The sequence below is a fragment of the Cervus elaphus genome, chromosome 3 (genome assembly GCF_910594005.1).
Source record: "Cervus elaphus chromosome 3, mCerEla1.1, whole genome shotgun sequence".
Lineage (NCBI taxonomy): Eukaryota > Metazoa > Chordata > Mammalia > Artiodactyla > Cervidae > Cervus > Cervus elaphus.
In genome coordinates, this window is record NC_057817.1 from 42,890,146 (window position 1) to 42,912,726 (window position 22,581).

Sequence of the window (22,581 nt, forward strand, 5' to 3'; positions counted from 1 at the left end):
CCCGGTGTTCTGATAGGCATGTAGCACCACACCATGTTGTTCAACCAGATTCCTCTACTAACTTTTTTGGTGTCTATTGTAAAACCTTAATTTATAAATCAGTGTTTTACTATGATAAGTAAGCTCATGAGAACAACATTCCTAACTCCTTTCTGACAGTGCCTTACTTCACATTTCCATGTTAGAACATAAAGGGTCATTGCAAAGCAAAAGAACTGAACAGTAAAACTCACAGAAGGATAACCATATATGCCACCCAAAAATCTTCCCCTCTGGCACAAGGATTATTTTGAGCTGAGGCAATTGAAAAGAAGCAAATCCAAGAAAAATTCTCCACCCTTCTCCTAATTTCCTGAAAGCAGAACATAAATTTGTGCAGATATTAATCACCAACAACCCTTGACACTTATCAGCCCCAAGACAGCACCAGAGGACCCAACAAAACAACCTTTACTGAGTAGCTAGCATCTTCCATTAGTTTTTAATGTATTTATTATCATCCCACAATCTGCCAGCCTTGAAGCCTAGCATTCTTTTCCTGTCTTGTTGCTACTCTAAAAGTATGTTGTTCTTTGGTCAAGATAATCTGTAAGTCTAAGTTCTAGCTATGTTTTTGAGTTATGCCTATTAGCATTTCTCATAAGTATATATGAGATGTACATGTTAATGAACTTGTTTACTTTTCTCTTGCTAATCTTTTGTTACAGAGACCCAAACAAAAACTCTAAAATGGCAAAAGGAAACACGTTTCTTCCTGTACAGTTTCTAGTGATGAGGATGGACAGGGAAAGGCTAGAACACTCCTCTCTCCTCAAACTGCAGTTGAGATATGGGATAATCAACAACAGGCCAGCGGAAGGTAAGAATTGTTACCATGTCCGTCTCCCAGCTCTCTGTAGTGCACTCAAGAGAGGAGGATAAAAATTTCTCCTTCTCTGTTCCTTTCCAAATTCACACTGGCAGGAGAAAAACATTTGTGAAAATAGATCTTGAATCATGCCTCTTGTGAATTTGTTTTTGGTCATCAACACCTACTGTTATTGATTCTTAGCCTCCCAGAAAGAATCATGCTTTCCTTTGTCTCTCTCATTTGTCATAAGAATGAAAAACGTTCAAGCAAGAATCTCTATTTGTCTTGTTTCATGTACTGAGAACTTTTGTAACCAGTGAGAACATTCCTTCTCATTTTTGCCACTTGAGGGATGCAGGTTGTCTGCCAGGCTTGCCTCAGTAACTAGTTAGGACCCTAAGACATGAAGTAACAGGCAATATTTTCCTTGTCTAACTAACTACGCTGGGTCTCAGGGAAGTTTGTCTTTATAAAGACATTATAAGGGGCCTATATTGCTTCTACAAGATTAAGAGGGGGAAGATCAGAGAACAAATGTCAAGAACTGCAGATGGCACACAGCAAGTATAAAACTTATGTAAATATTGATAGCCTGGAAACTGCTTTGACAGAGGTCCAGGAAATGTACAGAAAGGCTTGATTTATTGTCCCTTACTCTGTAAGCAGACCCCACCAGGTCCAGACCTTTGTGTATTTGGGGACGGCACTTCACACACAAAAAATATTGAACTAATCTACAGGCTATTAAAGAAAATAAAAAAGATGATAGTACTTATCCTAGATTTCTGATAACAGGCAAATATGTTCCTGACTTCCTTCTTAGATAAAACTTCTTAGATAAAAATCCTTCTTAAGATTCTTAGTCCCTTGGAAATATTGATCTTATCATATCTTTGAAATAGAGCATCCAAATGGTTGGCTAAAGCACCCTTGGGACTGGGGAAGAAACCAAACAAAAAGAGAGAGAGATTTTAAAAAGCAAACTGCTACTTGATATTTCCATAACTTCCGTAACTGCCACAAATTTTATCCACAGCCCCCATAAGGTTATCTATTAAAGGCAAGTAATATTCTGCTTCTCTTCCTATCATATAAATCTTTCACCTTTTACTAAAAGTTTCTGTGGAGAAGAATAATTCTGAGTTCAAGAGGGAGATGATACATGTATAATTATGGCTGATCTCTGCTGTTGTACATCAGAAACCAACACAACATTGTAAAGCAATTTTCCCCCATTTAAAAATAAGAGTTAAAAACAGGCACATAAAAACCTTAAAATGTCTTCCCACGAATATTGGTAAAAGGCTTCAGCCATCTGAGTGGGTAAACTTAACTTGTTCCATCTGCCAGAAACACCATTTATATCCAACGATTCTTGCTTCCCTGGTGGCTCAGATGTTAAAGTGTCTGCCTGCAATGAGGGAGACCCGGGTTCGATCCCTGGGTCGGGAAGATCCCCTGGAGAAGGAAATGGCAACCCACTCCAGTATTCTTGCCTGGGGAATCCCATGGACAGAGGAGCCTGGTGGGCTACAGTCCACAGGGTCGCAAAAGAGTTGGACATGACTGAGTGACTTCACATTCTTGCTTACCAGGTCAGGAAGCAACAGTTAGAACTGAACATGGAACAACAGACTGATTCCAAATAGGAAAAGGAGTATGTCAAGGCTGTATATTGTCACCCTGCTTATTTAACTTATATGCAGAGTACATCATGAGAAACGCTGGGCTGGAAGAAGCACAAGCTGGAATCAAGATTGCCAGGAGAAATGTCAATAACCTCAGATATGCAGATGACACCACCCTTATGTCAGAAAGTAAAGAAGAACTAAAGAGCCTCTTGATGAAAGTGAAAGAGGAGAGTGAAAAAGTTGACTTAAAGCTCAACATTCAGAAAACTAAGATCATGGCATCTGGTCCCATCACTTCATGGGAAATAGATGGGGACACAGTGAAAACAGTGTCAGACTTTATTTTTTTGGGCTCCAAAATCACTGCAGATGGTGATTGCAGCCATGAAATTAAAAAATGCTTACTGCTTGGAAGAAAAGCTATGACTAACCTAGACAGCATATTAAAAAACAGAGACAGTACTTTGCCAACAAAGATCTGTCTAGTCAAAGCTTTGGTTTTTCCAGTGATCATGTATGGATGTGAGAGTTAGTCTATAAGGAAAGCTGAGCGCCGAAGAATTGATGCTTTTGATCTGTGGCGTTGGAGATTCTTGAGAGTCCCTTGGACTGCAAGGAGATCCAATCAGTCTACCCTAAAGGAAATCAGTCCTGAACATTCATTGGAAGGACTGATGCTGTAGCTGAAACTCCCAATACTTTGGCCACCTGATTGGAAGAACAGATTCATTTGAAAAGACCCTGATGTTGGTAAAGATTGAAGACAGGAGGAGAAGGGGAGGACAGAGGATGAGATGGTTGGATAGCATCACTGACTCAATGGACATGAGTTTGAGTAGACTCCGGGAATTGGTATTGGACAGGGAGGCCTGGCGTGCTGCAGTCCATGGGTTTGCAAAGAGTCGGACATGACTGAGCAACTGAACTGAACTGAATCCTTTCCAGGGCTAAGTGAGGCAGGATAGGGAATCTCTTTGCAGGCTGGCCATTCCTCTCAATATGGAAGTAATTTTTTTTAAAGATTAGAGGACTGTGCACATGGATATATCCCTTCAGGCTATGAAATACTCTGCAGAGCTCTAAGATTTACAGTTAATATTCGAGAAAATATGGGGTGCCTGTTAAAGTAGCACCCTTAATATCAACTTTGGGGAGTATCAAAAAATCTTTTTTTTTATTGTTTTTTTTTTTCATTTATTTTTATTAGTTGGACAAAACCCACCACAATATTGTAAAGAAAAATCTTCTTTTTGAAAGTCAGTGCCTCCAGTAGTTCTGCAAGTGGTCCGTAAAGAAATAGAGTAATTACTCTCTTTTGTCTTGAAATATAATCTAACAGATCTTAAACACCACCCTTTCCCAACTATGAGCTTTGTGACAACTTATCCCCCAAGAACCACAGTGCCTCTGCTTGGCTCGCCTTGCTTGAAAAAGAACAAAAATTTTAAAAGCAAGCTGGAGGTGGATGATGGCATGAGGGTGAGACAGGCATGACACAGGGGACAGGAACACCATTCCAGCCTCACCCACACCCTGCACGCTAGTGCCTTGTCTTCCTTGAAGCACGTACCCTTCCCAAACACATAAACGCCTGCAGGAAATTTATCTGGAACAAAAGAAATGAGGCTTGGGCTTTTCTGAAGGATGACAGTCAAGTTCCTGGATTTCTAAGGCTGCCATGTAAATTCTCAGACAAGCATCTTTCACTGTTGCTGCTGTTACAGTCACTAAGTCATGTCTGACTCTTTCATGACCGCATGAACTACAGCCCACCAGGCTCCTCTTTCTGTGGCATTTCCCACACAAGAACACTGGAGTGGGCTGCCATTCCTACTCCAGGCAATCTTCCTGACCCAGGGATCGAACCTGCATCTCCTGCATCGGCAGGCTAATTCTTTCAGTTCAGTTCAGTTCAGTCGCTCAGTCGTGTCCAACTCTTTGCGACCCCATGGATCGCAGCATGCCAGGCCTCCCTGTCCATCACCAACTCCCGGAGTTCACTCAAACTCATGTCCATCGAGTCGGTGGTGCCATCCAGCCATCTCATCCTCTGTCATCCCCTTCTCCTCCTGCCCCCAATCCCTCCCAGCATCAGTCTTTTCCAATGAGTCAACTCTTCGCATGAGGTGGCCAAAGTATTGGAGTTTCAGCTTCAGCGTCAGTCTTTCCAATGAACACCCAGGACTGATCTCCTTTAGGATGGACTGGTTGGATCTCCTTGAAGTCCAAGTGACTCTAATTCTTTACCACTGAGCCCAAAGAGAAGCCTCCATTTTTTATTAAGCCTCCATCATTTAATGACATGCTCAGTTTTACCTATAAGTCACGGACTTGGAACATTTTCCTTGAGAGAGCACCCATGCAAGAAAAGGATTCTAATTTAAACTGTCACCTCCCGGCCCATAATTCAAGGATTCTAACTTGTGGCAAGACACCTCAGGGTGCTGCTCCAGAATGACCAGAACTTAAACAAATTTTCTCACTTGAAAATCAGAACGTTCTCTCAAGCAGAACTTGAAAGAAAAGGAGCTGCACAGGGTTTAATTAATCTTCCGTGTCCACGCAGGCTGGCTAAAGTGAGGGGAGGGAGCACACTCTAGGCCGCAAGCAGACCTGTGGCCGCTGAAGACAGAGGAGCATCCAAGGTAAGCCTTGTTGCCTAGAAGGATCAAAACCAACTCTCCTGGATAAAGGAACTCTCTGCCTGACACAAAGCCAAAACCCAACTTCTTATGAAGTGTACAGAATCCTGATGTTTTCTGTGTGCAAACTTTTAAAAATGGAATTCTCACCTTTCTCAGAAAGTAGAAGAGGAGATTTCAGAGTTCAATAGCCCCCAGGTGAGTAACAAATACCTTTGGAAACTATCACTAAGATCAGAGGGTCTGTCTTCTGCTTGGTCATTCTCACCTTGTAGAATTAAAGAGAAAGATCTGCCAAAAAACAAACCAAAAGGACACCAAAACCTGAAAAACCCTCCAAAACTCCCAAACCAATAAAAATTAAAAACCAAAAAACTCTGCGGATAGAATCAATACATTTGCCCTAACAGTTATTTATCCTGCCCATTCCTTTCCAGCACCATCTCCACCACCACCTCCTGTCCCTATTTCTCCCCCATCCTTATATAAAGCTGTTTTCTTAACTAAGTACCTAATTAAGCAAGTAGTGATTCACACTAGGCAAATGTATACTTTCAAGAATTTGCATACTTAGTTTCCCGTGTTTCTTTGGAGAGGCTCATTCTTGATAAGGAAGTAAAACTCCAGCCTTTGCAAGTGTTTGGTGGCTCCTGGGAACTGTGACTTCTCCCTGAAGCTCTTCTTCTGGTGGAGTCAGGGAATTACCCTAGTAACAATGAGTACAATGATCACAAGTTTTAATTATCTGCTGTGTCAGTCTCTTGCACGCATCAGAACCTATAAACAAAAACACAGGTAGGCGTCTCCTTCTATGTAACTCAGTATAACCACTTAAATGGAATGCTAAGTGAACAGACACAACAAAAGGATGATACAGCGCTCTGACATCAAGCCTGTCCTTCCATTTCCCGGAGATCCCAACTCTACTAACTGGCCTGCTTTCAGATGACCTTCCTGTTAGAGGCATTCTGATGGGCCTTTAATAGGTAGTTTTACTGAAGTATTGGGTAGAGCTTACAGGAAAAGAAGGTAGAAAGGCAGGGTGGCCTTTTACTCACTCCCAGAGGGGCTGTGGGCAAGCTGCTGAACTTCAGTGAATTTCTGTTTCCTCATCTGTAAAATGCCAATGTTAACAATACCTTTCTCAAGGGGAGTTAAGTGAGTTAATACATATTAAGCTTTTTAAAATAATGCCTGGAACATGGCATGCACTGTGTCTGAATTTGCTGTTACAGTACAGAAGGTCTGCCAACTTCAACATGGCTTATGGTTTTTCAGCTTTACGATGGTGTAAAAGTGGTATGCATTCAGTAGAAAATATACTTGGAGTTTGAAATGTGATCTTTTCCCAGGCTTGTGTTACTTTTTGTTTACAAGGGTAAACAACCAATATACTTAAAAACAATTCTGTACCCAGACAACCATTCTGTCTTCTACTTTCAAGAGCATATTCAATATTGCATGAAATATTCAACACTTCACTCTAAAACAGGCTTTGTGTCAGATGATTTTGCCTGACTGTAGGCTAATGAATGTGTCCCAGGGAGGTTTAAGGTATGCTAGGCAAAACTATGATGTTTGGTAGGTTAGGTGTATAGAATGCATTTTTGACTTATGTTATTTCAGAATGTTATTTCTGACTTATGATGGGTTATCAGAATGTAACCCCATAGTAAATCAAGGAAGACCTGTTAATAGATTTCCCCTTTTCTCAATAACCCAGAACTCCTAATTAAGATCACTTGACAGAGTCCCAGAACACTGAAAATTCTTGAGAACTAATCCTGCAACATAAGAATATTCATTTAAGCAATTATCTACTGGCAGCAAATTTCTAGGGCAAGAAGCTAACTCCCTTTTAGAGATAAAAATTTCAAAACATTACCACTGAATCTTGAGATGAACTTATAAAAGAATATTTATATTGTTTGTATTCACCTGAATTTAGATGTTGACATCCTAAAACCCCAAAGATGACATATTAGGAGATGAGGGCTTTGAGCAGTTCTAAGGTCATAAAGGTGGAGCCTTCATGAATGGGATTAGTATTCTCATAAAACAGACCCCACAAAGACCCTCCCACCATGTGAGGAGCAGCAAGAAGGCATTGGCTGCAACCAGGAAGAGAACTTGTAGAAGAATTCACAGTGCCAGTGCCTTGATCTTGGACTTTTCAACCTCCAGAACTGTGAGAAATAAACTTCTATGATTTGTAAATTAAAACAAAAAGAATAGTTATATTCTTATAATTATTATAAAAGAATAGCTGGATCTAAACAGTGTTTCTGGCAGATGGAACAAGTTAAGTTTACCCATTCAGATGGCTGAAGCATTTTACCAGCACTTCTGGAAATGTACTTTGAAGATTTTTACTTGTCTTTAATAGATAATCTTATGGAAGCTGTGAACAAAATCTAGGGCAAGGGAGCTTATGGAAATACCAAATAGCAATTTATTTATTCTTTATAAAATTTCTCTCTTTCTTTTTCCAGTCCCATGTTTGCTTTAGTCAGCATTTATCTCTTTGGATGCTTACACTTTAAAGATATGGTAAGGTCAGTATTTCCAAGGGACTGAGAAAGAATTGTAGGTTTTATCTAAGAAGGAACTCAGGGACATATTTGCCTATTAACGGAAATCTAGGATAAGTACGATAATGTTTTTCTTTTCTTTGATGGTGGGATAATATAGCTTGATAATTTTTATTTTGTAGCACCAGCCCCAAATATGGGGGGTCTGGACCTAATGAAGTCTGCTTACAGAGTAAGGGACAATCTATCAAGCCTTTCTGTACATTTTCTGGACCTTTGTCAAAGCTATTTCCCGGCTATCAATATTTACATAAGTTTTACACCTACTTGAGTGCCATTTGCAGTTCTTGAAGTTTTTCTCTGATATTCCCCTCCTAATCTTGTTAAGGAAGTGTTTTAGTTTTTCTCACACTAGCCAAGGTATTCTGTATGTACTTCTCTCTTTTCTTTCTTTCTCTCTCTCTCTTTCTTCAATCTGATCTTCCTATAGGTACCAAGAGGACATTTGTTTAAGATTGTCGTTGCTGTTCAGTCACTCAGTTGTGTCCAACTCTTTGTGACCCCATGGACTAGTGCACACCAGGCTTCCCTGTCCTTCACTATCTCCCAGAGCTTGCTCAAACTCACGTCCACTGAGTTGATGATGCCATCCCACCTTCTCATTCTCTGTCACCCTCTTCTCCTCCTGCCCTCAATCTTTCCCAGCATCAGGGTCTTTTCCATTGAGCCCACACTTCACATCAAGTGGCCAAATTATTGGAACTTCAACTTCAGCATCAGTCCTTCCAGTGAATATTCAGGGTTGATTTCCTTTAGGATCTACTAGTTTGATCTCCTTGCAGTCCAAGGGACTCTCAAGAATCTTCTCCAGCAGTTTGAAACATCAATTCATTGGTGCTCAGCCTTCAGACGGATGGTCCAACTCTCATACCCATACATGACTACTGGAAAAAACATAGCTTTCACTGGATAGACCTTTGTTGGCAAAGTAATGTCTCTGCTTTCGAATTTGCTGTCTAGGTTTATCATAGCTTTTTTCCCAAGGAACAAGCGTCTTTTAATTTCAGGACTGCACTCACCATCCACAGTAATTTTGGAGCTCAAGAAAATAAAGTCTGTCACTGCTTCCATTTCTTCCCCCATCTGCTTGCCATGAAGTGATGGGGCCAGATGCCTGATCTTAGTTTTTAAAATTTTTAGTTTTAAGTCAGCTTTTTCACTCTCCTCTTTCACCTTCATCAAGAGGCTCTTTAGTTACTCTTTGCTTTCCGCCATTAGGGTGGTGTCATCTGCATATCTGAGGTTATTGATATTTCTCCCAGCAATCTTGATTCCAGCTTGTGCTTCATCCAGTCCAGAATTTCACATGATGTACTCTGCATAGAGGGCTGCCCAAGTGGCACTAGTGGTAAAGAACCCACCTGCCAATGCAGGAAACATAAGAGACACAGGTTTGATCCCTGGGTCGGGAAGATTCCCTAGAGGAGGGCATGGCAACCCACTCCAGTATTCTTGCCTGGAGAATCCCCATGGATAGGGGAGTCTGGTGGGCTACAGTCCATAGGGTCGCAAAGAGCTGGACACGAGTGAAGTGACTCAGCAGGCAGGCACACATCACTCTGTGTAGAAGTGAAGTAAGCAGTGTGACAATACGCAGCCTTGATGTACTCCTTTCCCAGTTTTGAACCAGTCCAGATTAGAGCTCTTTGAAAAATCCTTTTATCAGTCTTCCCTGGTAGCTCAGTGGTAAAGATTTCACTTGCCAGTGCAGTATACATGGGTTCAATCCCTGATATAGGATGATCCCACATGCTCCAGGGCAACCAAACCTGTACACCACAATGCCTGAGCCTGTTCTCTCGAGGCTGGCACCTGCAATACTGAGCCCATGAATCCCGACTATTGAAGCCCGTGTGCCCTTGGGCCTGTGGTCCAAAACAAGAGAAGCCACCACAATGAGAAGCCCACACACTAGAGAGTAACCCCCTCTCTGCACAACTAGAGAAAGGCTCGCGCAGCAGTGAAGACCCAGGACAGCCAGAAATAAAATAGCTTAGTTGTAAAAAGTCCTTTTAGGCACTTCCCTGGTGGTCCAGTAGTTAGGAATCCTCCTGCCAATGCAGGGCACATGGGTTTGATCCCTGATTGGGAAAATTCCACATGCTGAGGGGCAGCTAAGCCTTTGCACCACGACTATTGAGACCACACTCTGCAACTCCTGAACCCGGGGGCCTGGAGCCCATGCTTGGCAACAAGAGAAGCCACTGCAATGAGACGCTCACCCCCCACAACTAGAGAGTAGCCCCTGCTCACAGCAACCAGAGAAAGCCTGCTTGCAGCAACGAAGACCCAGTTTAGCCATAAATAAATAAATGAATAAATAAATAAAAATTAAAAAATCCTTTTAGGTATAAAACTCCAAATCTTCAGTATACCTATTTCAGCTCTGACTTCAAACCAGTGAGTCTTTTTATGACTTAAAACCAATATTAGTGGGAATGCAAACTAGTACAGCCACTATGGAGAACAGTGTGGAGATTCCTTAAAAAACTGGAAATAGAACTGCCATATGACCCAGCAATCCCACTGCTGGGCATACACACCGAGGAAACCAGAATTGAAAGAGACACGTGTATCCCAATGTTCATCACAGCACTGTTAACAATAGCCAGGACCTGGAAGCAACCTAGTTGTCCATCGGCAGATGAATGGATAAGAAAGCTGTGGTATATACACACAATGGAATGTTACTCTGCCACTAAAAAGAATGCATTTGAATCAGTTCTAATGAGGTGGATGAAACTGGAGCCTATTATACAGAGTGAAGTAAGTCAGAAAAAAAACACCAATACAGTATACTAACGCATATATATGGAATTTAGAAAGATGGTAATGATGACCCTGTATGTGAGACAGCAAAAGAGACACAGATGTAAAGAACAGTCTTTTGGACTCTGTGGGAGGAGGTGAGGGTGGGATGATTTGAGAGGGTAGCGTTGAAACGCCTATATTATCATATGTGAAGTGGTTTGCCGGTCCAGGATCGATGCATGAGACAGGGTGCTCAGGGCTGGTACACTGGGATGACCCTGGGGGATGGGATGGGGAGGGAGGTGGGAGGGGGTTCTGAATGGGGAACACACATGCGCCCGTGGCTGATTCATGTCGATGTTTGGCAAAAAACCAGTACAATATTGTAAAGTAATTAGCCTCCAATTAAAATAAATAAATTAAAAAAAAAAATATTAGGGCTTACCCATGGACACAAGAGGTATCCCCTAAGAAATGTAGCCCTCTCAAGATGCAGAGCCTCTCCAGAGAAAGCCTAAGAAAGCAAAGACCTTCCATGTCACAGGTGGCAAAGAAACCTCTGTCTCCCGCCAAGTGACACTTTAAATCACTGGCCTCCTAACCTGTGTTACCAGAAGATGATATTACCAAGAGAGTTTTCCCCTCAAAACCAGGCAACAAAAGTAGAGGCCCTTATGGCCTCTTATGGACTTGGATACTTTATTCAAACTCCTCTAAAAGCTGACATGGTTAGACAAAGAGAATGTTACTTGTCACTTCGTGTCTTAGGCTCCTAGCTGGCTGGGTGGCTGCTGATGCAAGCCTGACAGATAACCTGCACCCCTGCAGTGGCAGGATCCAGAGGGAATATTCTCACTGGTGACAAGGCCAAGTTCTCAACCACATAAAACAAATGGAGATTCTCATCTTATGTTTCTCATTCTTCTGACAAATGACAGCAACAAAGGAAAGCATGACTCCTTCAGGGAGGCTAAGAATCAATAACCATAGGTGTTGATTACCAAAACCAAATTCACAAGAGTCCCAATTCAAGATCTATTGTCACAGATGTTTTTCTTCTGCCAATGTGAATTCACAAAGGTAGGGACAAGGAAAATTTGTTATCTTCCTCTCTCAACTGCACTACAGACAGAGCTGGGAGACTGACGTGGTAAAAATTCTTAGGTCTGTTGTCAGTTATCCCATATCCCAACTGCAGTCTCCAAGGACAGTGGAGTCTTCCGATCTTTCACTGTCTCATCCTCATCACTAGAAACTGTACATTAGGAAACATTTGTTTCATTTTACCTTATTAAGTTTTTGGCTGGGGTTCTGTACAAAAGATTAACAAGAGAAAAGTAAACAAGTTCATTAACATGTACATCTCATATATACTTATGAGAAATGTTAGCAGGAGTAACTTAAAAACATGGCTAGAACTTGGACTTACAGATTATCTTGACCAAAGAACAATATACTTTTAGATTAGCAGCAAGACAGAGGAAAAGAGTGCTAGGCTTCAAAGTTGGCAAATTGTGGAACAATAAATACATTAGAAACTGATGGAAGATACTAGCTACTCAGTAAAGGTTATTTTGTTGAGTTCTCTGACTCAACAGAGGACTGTTGCTGTCTTGGGGCTGATAAGTGTCAATAATCACCAAGGTTGTTGGTGATTAATATCTGCACAAATTTATGCTTTGCTTTCAGGAAAACAGGAGGAGGGCAGAGGATTTTTCTTGGATCTGTTTCTTCTCAATTGCCTTCAGCTCAAAATAATCCTTGTGCTAAACGGGAAGATTTTTGGGTGGCATATTCTATTATCCTCCTGTAGGTTTTACTGTTAGGTTCTTTTGCATTATAGGTTCTAACATGGAAATGTGAAATAAGGCATTGTCAGAAAGGAGTTAGGAATATTGTTCACATGAGCTTACTTATTATAGTAAAACACTAATTCATAAATTAAGAATTTATAATAGACACCAAAAAAGTAGAGGAATCTGGTTGAACAACATGGAGTGGTGCTACATGCCTGTCAGAACACCAGGCAGCGTGTCATGTTGTTTTGTGGAAAATGTATATAAAACAATTTTAAGGAAAAAGATGAAGACAATATAATGAAAGCATATAAAACAACACCATGCAAATGAATGTTAATCAAGATGGGAACTCATTTTCAGTTGTGTAAAATGTTCATTCAGGGGTTTTTTTTTCTTTATAGTTGCTCAAATTCAATAGTGCTAATCCCAGTTCTTCCTGAACAATATCTTTCATTATTTTCTTGCAATTAACTCTTAGGGCACAAGAATACCCCTCTGCAAACATACAGAACAAAACTTTTAGTGTCAGTGAAGCAATAAAAAGTCCCTGCTTTCCACATGTCTCCAAGGGTGGAGCCCCCAAACTGATCAGAGAAGAGGGAAGTGAAAAGATGTTAAATACCAAGTCCAGCTCATCCTGGTCAGCCTGGAGGTCTGGCTTCTCAGTCAACATGAAGGCTCTCCTTATTCTGGGACTTCTCCTCCTTTCCGTTGCTGTCCAGGGCAAGAAATTTCAGAGGTGTGAGCTTGCCAGAACTCTGAAAAGATTTGGACTGGATGGCTATAAGGGAGTCAGCCTGGCAGATTGTAAGTTAACTCTTCTTCATCCTTTCAAACAGTTAGCCAGGTGTGGAACAGACACTAACAGAGGAAGAAGAAAGAGACTTTGAGTGAATGTGCTTTTTTATTTCTTGGCAGGTTTGTACATTTACAATGGTTAAAAACATCAAAGGTTCCTTTAGAATCAGATGTACCAGGTGAAGGAATGAGGCATGGGAGGGTCAAATTCTATACCATTCTACGCATGCCAGATCGCCATGTACTCCTCTAGTGCCTCTAAATTTGCCGGCTGGGACATGAAGGCTGACTCTAAGATATATTTCAGCACCTGGGATATGTCTGTTAAGCCCTTGGTGTTTGACTCTACCCATTTCCAGTTTGGAACTTGTGTTCTGCAAGCCTGAGTAGGCAGAACCGAGTAGACAGTGTTTTTTTTGTTTGTTTGTTTGTTTTTCATTTTTAATCCCCCTACCATGATGTTGAACTTTTAACAGCAAGGTTTTTTAAAACTTACATTGAACTCCTAAAACAGGGACTGTAGGAACCTATCTTCCCTTAATCAATATCTACATAAGGGTGCCTGAAATGGAACATGAAAATATCTTATTATTCTGACTCTCCATTAATTAATTTTCATTTTCTTCCACAGAATTAAAGATGTGCCTTAAGGAAAAGTGGTTGTGTACTTTAGTCCATATTTGTCAATGTCATCACTGTATTTTTCAGATTGAATTCAGATATTTCCCCTCCATAAGTATTTTTGAATAAATAAGCATCTGGGCTGGCTGGCTGGATGGATGACATAGTCTTTCCTATTCTATGATTCTTGTTGTCTGGATTCTATTTTGATACCTGAATTCACCTTTAGGTATCATAAGACATTTTCTTTCTCCTAGAAAATCCTTACTTTTCCTGATAGAAGTATTTTTCCATTAGCATATACATCTGCTGCTAATGACCAAATACACTCAACAACTCTGTTGCTTTTTCCATTCTAGGCTCAATCTTACCTGAGGGATGGGAGCAGGGGAAGGGTAATAGTAACAGAAGACACAGCTATTTTAATATTTTTGCAATATGTTATCTTACTTCATTAGTATTTTCAAATGATTTGCTAACAAAAGAATTCTCTTAAGGGCCCTTAACACCAAGTGTTAAAATATTTACAAGCTAAATATATCTTTATGCTTCTAAAATAAGTCATTAGTAAAATAGAATTGTGCTATGAAATATAAGTCATATGATGTTCCTATTTATTACTAAAAATACATTTTTTTTCAGGGATGTGTTTGACCTATGGAGAAAGCCGTTATAACACACAAGTTACAAACTACAATCCTGGAAGCAAAAGCACTGATTATGGGCTATTTCAGATCAACAGCAAGTGGTGGTGTAATGATGGCAAAACCCCAAGAGCAACTAACGGATGTGGCGTATCCTGCAGTGGTAAGACAAGATAATGTTGAGTGATGGCACAGGCCCGGTTTGGTGGTACCTATAAGGAGAGAGATTTAATACAAATGAAAAGGTCTTGAAGAGTTCATGAGGGACCCAGAAAAACTCCATCTTAACTTCTAAAAATGCTTTATTATCTACCTCATAATTCCTTAAGTAAGAAATTAAACAGCTGGTATCATAGAAGGTTGCTGTTTGCTAACATACAAAAATTTTTGGAATGATTTATCACTTTATGATAACGACTTGTTGATGCTTTGTAAAGAACAATGCTATTCTTCCTACTTACCTTGTTTGGGAAAGATTTAGGGATGATCAGGTTGTGTGTGTGTGTGTGTGTGTTTTTAATATACACTCCTTTATTGGAAAATGAAAGAATTAGTAGTTAACCAAAGAGGAGAAATATGTGTGGTCTTTTTAAAAAACTTTTACTTTTGATTATGAAATATTTTATACATGTGAACAATTTGAAACATTAGTATATCAACATAAATATGTACTTTGACAGTATAATATGCACTTTAGCAGTTGCTAATATTTGTCATGTTTACTTCTTTTATTTATATAGTATCCAGCTGGTGGTTTTTTGCTGGGTGATTTTAAAGTGAATTAGAAACATTATTACACTCCATTTCTAAATTCTTTACTTTGCATCTCTAAAAAAATACACTTCATATTTAATCACTGTCATTCTAACAATTTCATATATGGATTTATTTAATCGGAGTGAAACAAATATTCTATTGAGTTCCTTTTCAAATTGAGATAACATATGCAATATTTAGGGCTTGCCAGGTGGGGCTAGTAGTAAAGAACCTGCCTGCCAATGCAGGAGACATAAGGGTTTGATCCCTGGGTTGGTAAGATCCTCTGGAGGAGGGCAGGGCAACCCACTCCAGTATTCTTGCTTGGATAATCCCCACGGACAGAGGAGCCTGAGGGGCTACAGTCCATGGGGTCTCACAGAGTCGGACACAAGTGAAGCCACTTAGCAAATATGCATGCACATACAGTATTTATTGCATAAAATATTGAGAAGTATTGCAAACTTGATATTGTTTAATTTTTAATATTAAAATTCCTAATAAAGAAGATTAGTTTCTGGATATTCTTTTGTATTCAGTTAATTGTTAGGGTTTAAAAATTATTTTTTATTATATAATAATCTGTGAATAATCATTGAATAAAAATTCTTACTACCCAGAGATTTATGACAACTGGTAACTTTTGGTATCCATGTCTTCTTTCAGAATGTGTATCACTCATGTACATGAATGTAAAGCTGTATTATGCACATTTGTACCCACAAACGTGTAAGCAATGTGCTTCAACAAAAATGAAACGGAACTATATTTACCAGCTTACAATTTGCTCTTTACTGTAAAAAATCATTTTTTTCAAAAAATATTAATCTTTATTATTTTTTCTGGATGAATAGAATTCTACTATATAATTATTCTAAAATTTTTCAATCCAACTCTAGTATTAACATATATATCTTGGGTACATATCTTATTATTTTTTTTTGGAATAAATTGTAGAACTGCTGAGCAAAAAACTGCTAGACCGGGTTCTGCTTATTTGTTTTTGTTTAAGTGTTTTTTGTTTTCACAGTGTCCAGTGAAAAGAGAACCTTCTATCATATTTGTTAATAGTTCCAGAGCTTTCAATGACTTTGGCAAAAAAGAAACAAAAAGCTTTATTTCATGTCAAGTGAGATGGAATGGAGAGAGTTTCTCCCAATATTCACAGATAAAGGGACTATTAAAAAATAATTTTAGTTGTTCTTTCCTCAGCCTAAGAGAATAAAGCTGGCTGAACCTAAAATTTACATGAAATTTCTGTGAACATTGTCCTCATTTCTCACCACCTCTTTTTCAGCTATGCTGAAAGATGACATCACTCAGGCTGTAGCATGTGCAAAGAAGATTCTCAATAGGCAAGGCATTACAGCATGGTATGTTATTTTTTTGTTTGTTTCTGTTTTCCGTTCAGTGTTGTTGAGATATAATTGACACACAGCACTTTGTAAGTTTAAGGTGTACAGCATAATGACTTACGTACATCCCAAAATGATTATCACAGTAAGTTTAGTGAACATCCATGATCTCAATGGAGCCCATTATACAGAGTGAAGTAAGCCAGAAAGATAAAGACCAATACAGTATACTAATGCATATATATGGAATTTAAAAAGATGGTAACGATAACCCTATATGCAAAACAGAAAAAGAGACACAGATGTACAGAACAGACTTTTGGACTCTGTGGGAGAAGGCGAGGGTGGGATGTTCAGAGAGAACAGCACTGAAACAAGTATACTATCTAGGGTGAAACAGGTCACCAGCCCAGGTTGGATGCATGAGACAAGTGCTCGGGGCTGGTGCACTGGGAAGACCCAGAGGGATGGGATGGGGAGGGAGGCGGGAGGGGGGATCGGGATAGGGAACACATGTAAATCCATGGCTGATTCATGTCAATGTATGGCAAAAACCACTACAATAAAAAATAAAATAAAATAAAAATTAGAGAAACAGAAGAAAAAATTTTGTGTGTGTGATGAAAAGCTTAGGATTTACACTCTAATCTATTTTCATATATAAGATATAGCAGTGTTAATCATATTATCATGTTGTACATTACATCCCTAGTGTTTGTTTATCTTATACCTGGAAGTTTGCAGTACTTTCCACTGCTTTCCTCCAATTTCCTACCCCTCACCCCGCCCACAACACCCCCCTCTGGTAACCACAAATCTCACCTCTTTTTCTATGAGCTGGTTTGTGTTTGAAGTATAATGGACCTGCAACACTATGTAAGTTCCTTTCACAGAGCAAGGTATGCGTTAGGCATTAAAAGGGAGACCTGCGGTCTTCCCTAGTAGTTAAGAGTCTGTGATTTCAATTCAGGAGGTGGGGGTCTGGTACCTGGTTGGGGAACGAAGATACCAGAGGCCATGTGGTGCGGCCAAAAAAAAAGGGTTGGAGGGGGAGTTTTACTCTACTGTTTTACAGTAGTTTTTCCCTACTGTTAGGAGAGAAGTGAGGGAATATTCTCGAAGACCAAGGTATGCTACTGAGAACTGAAAATCTAAAAAATTAGATTTATGCTAAACAGTGTATCACATAGAAATAATCTACTTTAACTGATTCGGAATCGAATTCTTTTACTCCTCAATTTATCTTAAGGGCTTCTAGAATTTTTAAGTTTCTACACACTCTACCAATTCCTTGTCATATCTTGAAATTAATTTTGAAAGTAAGTAAACATGGAACACGCTTTGCAGTTGTGCTGTGGACTACACAAGACTCAACATTTGTGTTCGGCATTCTGTGCTCTAGTGAAGGCTTGGGAGAGATGTGAAGTCCTTGGTATACGTGTCTCCAGTTAATAAATAGCAACACTTGGATTGGTCTGTAGCCTGTATTTCATGTATTGATAAACAATTTTGTTCTCCCAAAGGATCTGAAATATGTATAACACAATGAAGATATGTTTTAACCGTTTCATCTTTCTCTACAGGGTGGCGTGGAAAAACAACTGTCGAAACCGAGATCTCACGAGTTTTGTTAAGGGTTGCGGAGTGTAGCTGTGGAGTTTTCTTTCTTCTGCTCATTTGTCTCTTTTTCATATCAAGAAGTAATAGCTGAGCAAAAGGTTATACTACCACTCTTTCAAACAAATAATGCTTTTATATAAGCAGGAGCATATGGTCTTTCTTCTAAGAGGCTTGATGTTTACCTCATGTGTTTATTGTTAATGTTACTACAAAAATGTTACTACAACATTTTTCAGGTCCTTAACAGAACTAATGCTGGTGAATATTTGTCTAAAACCTTAATTATCAAATGTATCTCTAGTACATTAAGTTCTTAATCAAAGAAATAACCCAGACTTAATTTTGAATGATACAAGTACTCCCCAATATTCAACACAAATATTACAAAAGAATATCTTTAAGCAAATTGATCTTGGGCAAAGTCCCACTGTGTAGGCATGTGAATTTTCATCTGTCCAGTCAAAAGGAGATGAATGTCAAATGGCTAAATATGAAAGCAATCTGAATTAAGAATTTTGTTTTCATACAGTGTGGCCTTTGGTTTAAATGTTTTAGTAGAAATGTTGCATTTATACAGCTTTAAAAATAAACTCACAATTTATACATCAACCTATTTTAGCCTTTGTAAAGAACTCACATATGCATCTTGCTGATTCTGGAACATAAAGAAGGATTAGATGAGCCAATGCTTTTCCTTAATTTTATTAACTTAGATTCACACTTTATGACAAATTCAGAGGTAGATGAGTTTGCAAGCATTGAGTTAATTGCTATTAAATAGATGTGAAATTATGCAGGCTGTAAAAAAATACAAACATTTTCATTAAAAGCTTTGCAATTCATACCTTGTCTTTCTTTGTTAAGAGCCATGTAATGTGTCTGAAGAAATACATGTGTATATATTTGGGGAAAAAATGATCTGACACTTAGTATTTCCTACATCTTCACCTGTAATGAAACAGCTGAATGTTGCTGCGAGAAATCCATAAGCATGCTGACAGATCTCACTTAATATTTTAAATTAAAAAAATTTTTTTGGTGGTGCCACACAGCTTCTGGGACCTTAGTTCCCCAACCAGGGCTTGAATTCGCACCCTGAACAGTGAAAGCAAAAAGTCCTAATCATAAGGCCACCAAGGAATCCCCCTCACCCTAAATTCATAAACATAAATCTCAAATGGGCACTCAAATCAGCTTGGTCATCATAGTCACTTCTCTGCAGTTCTTCTGTATTGGTGTCCCCACTCTCTAAAATGACTGTCATTATTTGCTTCTCTCATTTCAAAGTCCTAGCATACACGCCCTACTACTGGGCTTCAACACACTCAGCTCTCAGTAGATGACCCGGCTTCATGTTACACTGACAGAAGAGAAGCAACTCATAGGAAATTCTCCCTTCATCCCCGCCATAATAGAGCTCACCTCTTTCCCTGGGCCCATCCCCGCGTCGTTCCCATTTACCGCTGGGATGAAGGGCTTCTGCTCCTCCCAGTGGCAACGTCTCAATATGCAGTCTTCATCACACTCTCCCTACTCCAGTCTAGGCTGACGGTTTCCTGCATCCTGAGCTTCTCACTCTTTGCTGGATCATCTCCATCACTGCACAAACTGCCCTGGTAACCTTGCTTCTTACAAAGAACTCTCCGTGAGCTCTACATAACCCTCCAACTACAACATTTTTTATTTTCTTTCACAGCAACACTTCTGGGATGAGTTATTTATATTCACCCACTCCACATCCTCACCTCCGCTTCTCTTTGTGACTCTTCTCAATCTGACTGCTGTCCTCGCTCAGCTGAAAATGTCTCTAACATGACTCCTTCCAGGATGCCTTGGGGCCAGTTTAGTGATCACCTGATTTCTGTTCATCCTCCTTGATCTCTCAGCAGCATTTGACACAATGAACCACTTCCTACTTTTGAAAACTTTTTCTTCCTCAGCTTCCCCTCCTTACATCCTGCCACGTTGATGCTTCCTTCACAACCATTCTGGCGGTTTCTCTGCTGAATGATATTGAAGAGTTAGGGTGCCCTAGGGCTCAAGCCTGTAATCATTTGATAGACATACTTCATTTATTCATTTATTTGTCTCTTCTAGTTGAAGTATAACATTAAAAATGAACTTTTCCAACTTTTTGAAGACACTGAAATAATGTCAATTTTCCCCCAAATCTGCAAGTACAGTACAGTCTTTTATGTTTTCTGAACACTTTGAGAATATACAGCCAAAATGGTGCCCAGTGGTTCCGATCCTTCAGTATGTAACTCCTCAAAGCATCATCCAAATGAGGAGGTGCACACTGACAAATTAGGACCACTGAATCATCAGATCCTGTGCAATGTCATCAATTGTCCCCAAAGATTTTCTTAATTAAAAGAATCAAGTGTTTTATTTGGTTGTTATGTTTCTCAGTTTCCTTCAGTCTAGATTCCTTGTTCATCTTTTCCATGACTTTTATGACTTTAACCCTTTTGAAGACCTCAACCACCTATGGTGGAAAATGGCGTACGGCTTTTCTGATATTCTGTGGAGTACATTAGATTATGCACCTTTGGCAGGGATACCACAGAAGTGATTTTGGGTTCTTCCCATTGCATCCTTTCAGGTGACATGCAGTTTTGAAATGTTCTGTTACTGATGATGTCCACATTGATCATTTGATTAAGGTGATATCTGCAAGTCACCTCCACTGTGAACTATTTGGGAGATGGTGAGGTACTTTGAGAAATTTTGTTCCTGATCAAAATTTCAATTTTTATATTCACTTATTATATCAGTATGGGTTTCCCCAGTGGCTCAATGGTAAAGAATTCGCCTGCCAATACAGGGGACACATGAGACATGGGTTTGATCTCTGGGTCAAGATGATCCCCTGGTAAAGGAAATGGCTACCCACTCCAGTATTCCTGCCAGTATAATCCCATGGACAGAGGAGCCTCGAGGGCTGCTGTCCATGGGGTCACAAAGAGTCAGACACAACTAAGCGCACATGCAGGCATGCCTACATTATATCAAGATGGACCCCCGGCTTCCCACTTTATTCCAATTATAATGAGTCATAATCCATTCAGTTCAGTTTAGTTCAGACGCTCTGTTAAGTCCGACTCTTAGCTACCCCATAAACCACAGCACGCCAGGCCTCCCTGTCCACCACAAACTCCCAGAGTCTACCCAAACTCATGTCCATCCAGTCGGTGATGCCATCCAGCCATCTCATCCTCTGTCGTCCCCTTCTCTTCCTGCCCCCAATCCCTCCCAGCATCAGGGTCTTTTCTGATGAGTCAGCTCTTTGCATTATGTGGCCAAAGTACTGGAGTTTCAGTTTCAGTATCAGTCCTTTCAATGAGCACCCAGGACTGATCTCCTTCAGGATGGACTGGTTGGATCTCCTTGCAGTCCAAGGGACTCTCAAGACTCTTCTCCAACACCACAGTTCAAAAGCATCAGTTCTTCGGTGCTCAGCTTTCTTCACAGTCCAACTCTCACATCCATACACGACCACTGGAAAAACCATAGCCTTGACTAGACGGACCTTTATTGGCAAAGTAATGTCTCTGCCTTTTAATAGTCTATCTAGGTTGGTCATAACTTTCTTTCCAAGGAGTAAGCATCTTTTAATTTCATGGCTGCAGTCACCATCTGCAGTGATTTTGGAGCCCAGAAAAATAAAGTCTGACACTGTTTCCACTGTTTCCCCATCTATTTGCCATGAAGTGATGGGACCTGATGCCATGATCTTAGTTTTCTGAATGCTGAGTTTTAAGCCAACTTTTTCACTCTCCTCTTTCACTTTCATCAAGAGGCTCTTTAGTTCTTCTTCACTTTCTGCCATAAGGGTGGTGTCATTTGCATATCTGAGATTACTGATATTTCTCCCGGCAATCTTGATTCCAGCTTGTGCTTCTTCCAGCCCAGCATTTCTCATGATGTACTCTGCACATAAGTTAAATAATCAAGGTGACAATATACAGCGCTGACATACTCCTTTTCCTATCTGGAACCAGTCTGTTGTTCCATGTCCAGTTCTAACTGTTGTTTCCTGACCTGCATACAGACTTCTCAAGAGGCAGGTCAGGTGTTCTGGCATTCCCATCTCTTTCAGAATTTTCCACAGTTTATTGTGATCCACACAGTCAAAGGCTTTGGCATAGTCAATAAAGCAGAATGAAATGTTTTTCTGGAACTCCCTTGCTTTTTCGATGATCCAGAGGATGTTAGAAATTTGATCTCTCGTTCGATGTCTTTTCTAAAACTAGTTTGAACATCTGGAAGTTCCTGGTTCACGTATTGCTGAAGCCTGGCTTGGAGAATTTTGAGCATTACTTTACTGGCATGTGAGACGAGTACAATTGTGTAGTAGTTTGAGCATTCTTTGGCATTGCCTTTCTTTGGGATTGGAATGAAAACTGACCATTTCCAGTCCCGTGGCCTCTGCTGAGTTTTCCAAATGTGCTGGCATATTGAGTGCAGCACTTTCACAGCATCATCTTTTAAGACTTGAAATAGTTCAACTGGAATTCCAT

General features: G+C 39.9%; 1 protein-coding gene and 1 pseudogene across 1 annotated transcript; both read left to right on the forward strand.

Annotated features, from left to right (window-relative positions):
* Positions 1-1,917: 1,917 nt before the first annotated feature.
* LOC122686512 lies at positions 1,918-2,022 on the forward strand (annotated as a pseudogene).
* Positions 2,023-12,875: 10,853 nt separating this feature from the next.
* On the forward strand, positions 12,876-18,900 carry LOC122683696 (lysozyme C, intestinal isozyme). Its single transcript, XM_043887501.1, has 4 exons — positions 12,876-13,071; positions 14,326-14,490; positions 16,381-16,456; positions 18,022-18,900. The coding sequence occupies exons 1-4, from the start codon at positions 12,876-12,878 to the stop codon at positions 18,086-18,088; spliced, it is 504 nt and encodes a 167-aa protein (XP_043743436.1). The 3' UTR covers positions 18,089-18,900.
* Positions 18,901-22,581: the final 3,681 nt, after the last annotated feature.

What these genes read in the sequence shown, in the direction of transcription:
- LOC122683696 (XM_043887501.1), top strand. Translation starts at nt 12,876, where the DNA reads ATGTTAAATACCAAGTCCAGCTCATCCTGGTCAGCCTGGAGGTCTGGC. An exon ending in GGGAGTCAGCCTGGCAGATT is followed by an intron (nt 13,072 to 14,325) that starts GTAAGTTAACTC and finishes ATTTTTTTTCAG; the next exon opens with GGATGTGTTTGACCTATGGA. An exon ending in AGGCAAGGCATTACAGCATG is followed by an intron (nt 16,457 to 18,021) that starts GTATGTTATTTT and finishes CTTTCTCTACAG; the next exon opens with GGTGGCGTGGAAAAACAACT.